Source organism: Teleopsis dalmanni, chromosome 2, assembly GCF_002237135.1.
Source record: "Teleopsis dalmanni isolate 2A chromosome 2, ASM223713v2, whole genome shotgun sequence".
In the NCBI taxonomy this organism is placed as follows: domain Eukaryota; kingdom Metazoa; phylum Arthropoda; class Insecta; order Diptera; family Diopsidae; genus Teleopsis; species Teleopsis dalmanni.
Window position 1 is genome coordinate 227,507,320 of NC_051847.1, and position 6,446 is coordinate 227,513,765.

The following is a 6,446-nucleotide window of genomic DNA, read 5'->3' on the forward strand; positions in this document are numbered from 1 at the left end:
CTCTCTCTTACCGGTTGATCGTTGGCGAAGACGCACGCATTTGTTTCTTTGGTTCACTCGTTTATAAATTTTCAAATTTTGTAAAATAAATAAGAATGTACATTTATATAAAATATTATCATTTCGAAACAATATATAAATAAATAATTACAAAGTGATAAAAAATATTATCATATCAAATCATTGGTGACCCCGACGTGATCGGATTGAAAAAATATACTCGGATTTAATTTCGTACAAAACATTTTATAATGCACATGCATTTTAATTTTGGAAACATTTTTCGATGAAGTTTGTCAACTCGGACAAGTTTAACATACATTTTGATTGCTATTGTGCATTCTTTCTATTTTTATTTTCGCTGCATTTATGTGCAAACTTTATTTTATGCTATCGTGTCATAAAATATATTCAATTAATTTCAGTTTAAAGTTCGGCAGATCGGACATATATAAACAATTTGTGCTATCGTGCATTTCTTTATTTTGGATCGGTATATGAACAAATATTATTTTACGCTATCGTGTCATAAAATAAATTTTAGTAAGTGTCGTGTTTAAGATTTATATTTGTCAATTCGGGCAAATACAAAACGCAATTTTCGGTGCAATTGTGCAACTAATTCATAATACGAACACGCTACATTTGAAATTTACACGAGTTAAATTATTGATCATGATAGACGAAGTTGAAGTAAATGGGGCAACAGAGCACTCAAGTGAGCCTTCACAAATTCTCTTAAAATCAAGATCCACTTCAATAAAGTTTCAATTAACAACATTCAATGAGACTCTGACTCCTGAATATTTAAGCAGTTTGTGTGATTCCGATATTTCTGTTCGGCTGGAGCATGTGGAGCGTCTGGCCAATAAATTTGAAAATACTCAATCTACTCTTGAGGAATTGGACATATCCGAATTTGATGGAATGGTCCGGTTTGATTTCGATATGTTGTACTTGAAAGTTCGATCAAAACTTCAACATGAGCTTCAAGTCAGACGTACATTCAATCCAAGTTGCTCTACAACAATACATAAATCGTCAGGTGAGAATCAGCAAGACATCAGGTCAATGGCGAATACAATTAGGCTTCCAGAATTACAAATACCAAAGTTTGATGGAAATTATACTGAGTGGCCTAGTTTTCATGCCATATTTGAAAACTTAGTTCACAATAACCAAGAACTATCTGAAACAGAAAAACTACAACATTTATTTTCAAGCGTAAAGGGCGCAGCATTTGACATCATTAGATCGTTGAGTTTAAGTGATGCAAACTATGCTAAGGCTTTAGAATTACTTAAAAAGAGATTTGATAATAAACCTTTAATTTTACAGGCACACGTCAAGGAAATTTTGTGGGCAAGGGATATATCGAATGAATCATCGACAAAGTTAAGAGAGCTTAGTGATCGAATCAATTTGCACATGCGTGCTTTACAAACATTGGGCACCAAAGAACAAATCGCAGACAATTTCTTGATCCAAATCATCAGTGCCAAGCTCGATTCTAAATCAAAGGCTAAATGGGAAGAAGAGTTGTCCGTCCATGATTTGCCAACGTGGGAAATGATGACTGACTTCTTAGAAAAAAGGTGTCGTGTATTGGAGAATATGGACGGTGCTATGGTCTCCCTAACACCTAGCCACCAGGTAGGAAAGAAAATTACTAAAAAATATAGTTATTTGGCAGCAAATATGGGTACTATCTCTTGCGTATTTTGCGACTCAAAGGATCACTATATTACAAAGTGCACACTGTTTATAAATCTTTCCCCAACGCTTCGATATAAAGAAGCAAAGAAGTTGCTGTTATGTTTAAATTGTTTACGCAAGGGTCACGCATTGAATAAATGCAAGTCTGGACATTGTCGTCATTGTGCTTCAAAGCATCATTCATTGCTTCATATGCAATCTGTATCTCCAATTAATTCGAAAGGCGTTGCACCTGAAATACATATAGCAAATCGGTCGGAAGAGCCATCAACTTCAAAAAATACGTCGCTGCTCTCACTGTCCTCTGTAACGTCTATTCCTAAAGCCCCAGAATTTCTATCTGAAAATAGTGTGCTACTAGCTACTGCAATCATTCTCATCAAAAATTCCTCAGGAACTTTCGTTCCATGTAGAGCAATTCTCGATTCTGCGTCTCAACTCAATTTTATAACTTCTCGTTTAGTCAACTTGCTGCAGTTAAATACGAAAACAACATACACAACCATATCAGGCATAGGGGATTCTACACTTGAAACAAACAAGGTTGTTGAGCTATTTACAAAATCGCACTCAGGCGATTATTCAACTTCATGCACTGCGATCGTTACAACAACTATCACAGATCCTCAACCAAACTTTAACGTAAACATTTCAGATTGGTCAATTCCAAACAACATCACCTTAGCTGATCCGATGTTTTTCAAATCACAGAGAATCGATGTGTTACTAGGTGGCGGCTTATTTTTTAACTTATTGTGTATTGGACAAATTCGTCTGGAAAATAATTTTATGTTACAGAAGACAAGGCTGGGTTGGATAGCATCAGGTGGCGGTATTATTCCAAAATACAATCACTCATTTTCGTTAGCTATAGCTAAGAAATCAACCACTGAATTGGAATTTGAAAATGAAAAATCGTTAAATGAAATTGTAAAAAGGTTTTGGGAAATAGAAAATTGTTTTGACGCGCACTCTTCGCTAACAGACGAAGACGCATATTGCGAAACCCATTTCAAACAAAATTTTACTCGGTTAGATTCTGGTAAATATTCTGTTTTACTTCCTAAGCAGCGTAATATCGACTCACTCGGAGATTCTTATAATCATGCACTTCAACGATTTCACAGTTTAGAAAGAAAGTTGCAACGTAATGCTGATTTAAAAACTCAATATGTTGATTTTATTAATGAGTATATAAATTTAAAGCACATGTCACCAGCACAATTACCATCAGGTGTTCCAACGTGTTTTTTACCTCATCATTGTGTGCTAAAAAATGAAAGTACAACTACAAAATTGCGTGTGGTTTTCGATGGGTCAGCTAAAACATCCACCGGATTTTCTCTTAATGATCTGCTGATGTCTGGACCTACAATTCAATCCACACTCTTTGAATTAATTATTCGATTCCGATATTTTAAAATTGCTCTTTGTGGAGATATCTGTAAAATGTATCGATGCGTGCGTGTTACACATCCCGATGAATATCTTCAGTGCATTTTGTGGAGAAGTAATCTCGATGATGACGTAAAGGTATTCAAATTGGACACTGTGACATATGGAACAAGGCCAGCTGCATTTTTAGCTATTCGAGCAATGCATCAGCTGGCTCGCGATGAAGAGAAATCATACCCATTGGGTTCTAAAATCGTTCTCAGAGATTTTTATGTAGATGATTTAATGTCAGGCGGCGACACCGTGGATGAAGTAATCAACATTAGAAGGCAAACTACTGAATTATTAAAAAAGGGTGGTTTCCAGATCAGAAAATGGTGTTCCAATAATCCAAGAGTATTGTGTGGTATCGCTGAATCCGAACGTGTACAATTATTGAAATTTAAAGATGGTTCTGATATTACTAAAGCATTAGGTTTAGTATGGGATCCAAACCACGACAATTTTTTATTTTCATTTACTCCAGTGGTAGGTAGCCAGCAAATCAACAAACGTACTGTTCTCTCAACTATAGCCCGTTTTTATGATCCAATCGGATTAATTGGACCTATCATCACCAAGGCTAAAATTTTCATGCAAACCTTATGGAAACACAAATTGCATTGGGATGAGAGTCTACCACAAGCATTATACTCAGCATGGATTGAACTTCGCTCTCAACTTACAATTATCAGCAGTTTTAAATTCCCTCGTTATGTTTTAATGCCTAATTCTAAAGTGCAGATACATGGTTTCTGTGATGCCAGTCTGAGTGCTTATGGTGCATGTATATATATCAGGTGTGAGCGCTCGGGTGCATTTGATTCGCATCTACTATGCTCCAAATCAAAGGTTGCACCACTAAAGACACTTACAGTTCCCAAGCTAGAACTTTCAGCTGCTCTACTTTTATCGGAACTCATTGATATGGTCGTCAAAACTATAAATTTTACATGCGATTTTCATTGCTGGTCAGACTCAATGGTGGTATTATCTTGGATACGTGAACAACCGTCCAATTTTAACGTTTTTGTCTCTAATAGAATTAGCAAAATTCAAACTCTTACCTGTGGCATGAATTGGCATCATGTACCAACTTCTATGAATCCTGCAGATATCTTATCAAGAGGAGCAGCGCCAGATGAACTTTTAGCCTCAACACTTTGGACACAAGGACCTGAGTTTTTAAGAACATCGCATTTACATTGGCCCCAAAATACTGTTTTCGTAGCAGAATTACCTGAACGACGCAGGAGAGTTTTAATAACTACATGTCAGCAAGATTTAACGCTATCCTGTAAATTCGCTAACTCATTTAATAAAATGCAGATAGTTTTCGCATATATTTATCGATTCGTGTCACTCAAACATAAAGAGACCATAAGGAAAACTGGCCAACTTGATCCTCAGGATATTGAAAGGGGTACAAAATTAATGATTTTAAACATACAACAAACTCATTTCGCTGCTGAATACAAAATATTAAAAAAAGGAGAAAATGTTAATAGTTCAAGTAAACTTTACTCCCTCAATCCTTTTATTGATTCATTTGGAGTAATTCGTGTAGGTGGTCGACTAAAACATTCATTACTAAGTTTCGAGGCTCGCCATCCAATGATACTTCCAAAAGCTCATGTTATCACAAACGCAATGATAACCTATTTTCATCAGAAGAATTTGCACGCTGGGCCACAAAGTCTGCTCGCCACAATTCGTTTGCAATATTGGCCAATTGGTGGTCGAAAAACTATAACACGCGTTATCAACAAATGTGTTCGTTGTTTTCGACTTAAGCAAAAACATGTCGAATATATAATGGGAGATCTACCGCGCGACAGAGTGCAACCAAATAGAGTATTCCACACTACTGGTATCGACTTCTGCGGTCCCTTCTATTATAAATCTGAAGTGCGAACCAGACCTCCAGTAAAATGCTACATCTGTTTATTCGTTTGTTTTTCGACGAAGGCTGTACATTTAGAAGTGGTAAAAGATCTAACTACATCATCGTTCTTAGCTGCTTTGAAACGTTTTACTTGTATTCGTGGAAATCCCAAAATAATTTGGTCTGACAATGCCACGAATTTCGTTGGTGCAAGGAACGAGTTGGCTGAAGTAAAACAATTGTTCGAAAGTAGCCAACATCTTAAAAATATTCATCAGCATTGTCTAAGCGATGGCATAGAATGGAAATTTATACCACCTAGATCTCCACACTTTGGTGGTCTCTGGGAGGCTGCCATAAAATCTGCAAAGCGTTTGTTTTACAGCACTGTTGGACTTTCAATCTTATCATTTGAAGAATTACGCACACTCGCATGCCAGTTATCGGCAGTGCTTAATTCTCGCCCTCTTTGTTCTATTTCAGAAAATCCAGACGATTTAGAAGTCCTCACACCAGCTCATTTTTTGGTGGGTGGTCCGCTAATATCAATATCTGAGCCCAACCTTACCACGTCTGACTTCTCTCGCTTAGACAGATGGCAACGAGTTAATTATATGCTACAAATATTTTGGAAAAGGTGGAGTGTCAACTACCTCACCCTATTGCAAGAGCGTAGCAAATGGCGCTCACCTGCAGCAAATGTTCGTGTTGGAGATATAGTACTAATACATGAAGACAATGTTCCACCTCTTAAATGGCATTTAGGCCGCATCACCAGCATAATATGCGGATCTGACAATGTGGCTCGAGTGGCGGAAATACGCACGAATATAGGAATTATCAAACGTGCAGTAAGGAAGGTGGCAGTTCTTCCAATAGACGATAAATATGTTTAAAGTCTGAGCCTTTCAACCGGGGGAGGATGTTTAGAGTAGTAATAATTATTTTTAACATTGTTTTACACTGCAACACTGTTTGTTTGAAAGGTGATTTGCATTTCATTTTTGCTTTATTAAATCTTTGTTCTTGCTTTTTTGCCTTTTATGCTTTGTATCAAAATTTGCAACTCTCTCTTACCGGTTGATCGTTGGCGAAGACGCACGCATTTGTTTCTTTGGTTCACTCGTTTATAAATTTTCAAATTTTGTAAAATAAATAAGAATGTACATTTATATAAAATATTATCATTTCGAAACAATATATAAATAAATAATTACAAAGTGATAAAAAATATTATCATATCAAAACACATACATTGAAATTACAAAAAGAACCATTGGAAATTGGTCCTCAAAAGGAAGAAATAAGACATAGAAAGGAGAACCAGAAACTAGAATAATAAATAGTGCCGATACCAAGAAAATACGATGGAGAAGTGGAGGTCTGGATACAGATCAAAAATCACAAGACT

General features: G+C 36.2%; 1 protein-coding gene across 1 annotated transcript; it reads left to right on the forward strand.

The window, feature by feature from the left end:
* Window positions 1–675: 675 nt before the first annotated feature.
* On the forward strand, window positions 676–5,931 carry LOC119676864. Its single transcript, XM_038088123.1, has one exon. It carries the CDS (start codon window positions 676–678, stop codon window positions 5,929–5,931), a length of 5,256 nt encoding a protein of 1,751 aa, XP_037944051.1.
* The last annotated feature ends 515 nt before the right edge of the window (window positions 5,932–6,446 follow it).

Excerpts from the sequence above, each read along its gene's own strand:
- LOC119676864 (XM_038088123.1), top strand. The coding sequence starts at position 676 with ATGATAGACGAAGTTGAAGTAAATGGGGCAACAGAGCACTCAAGTGAG.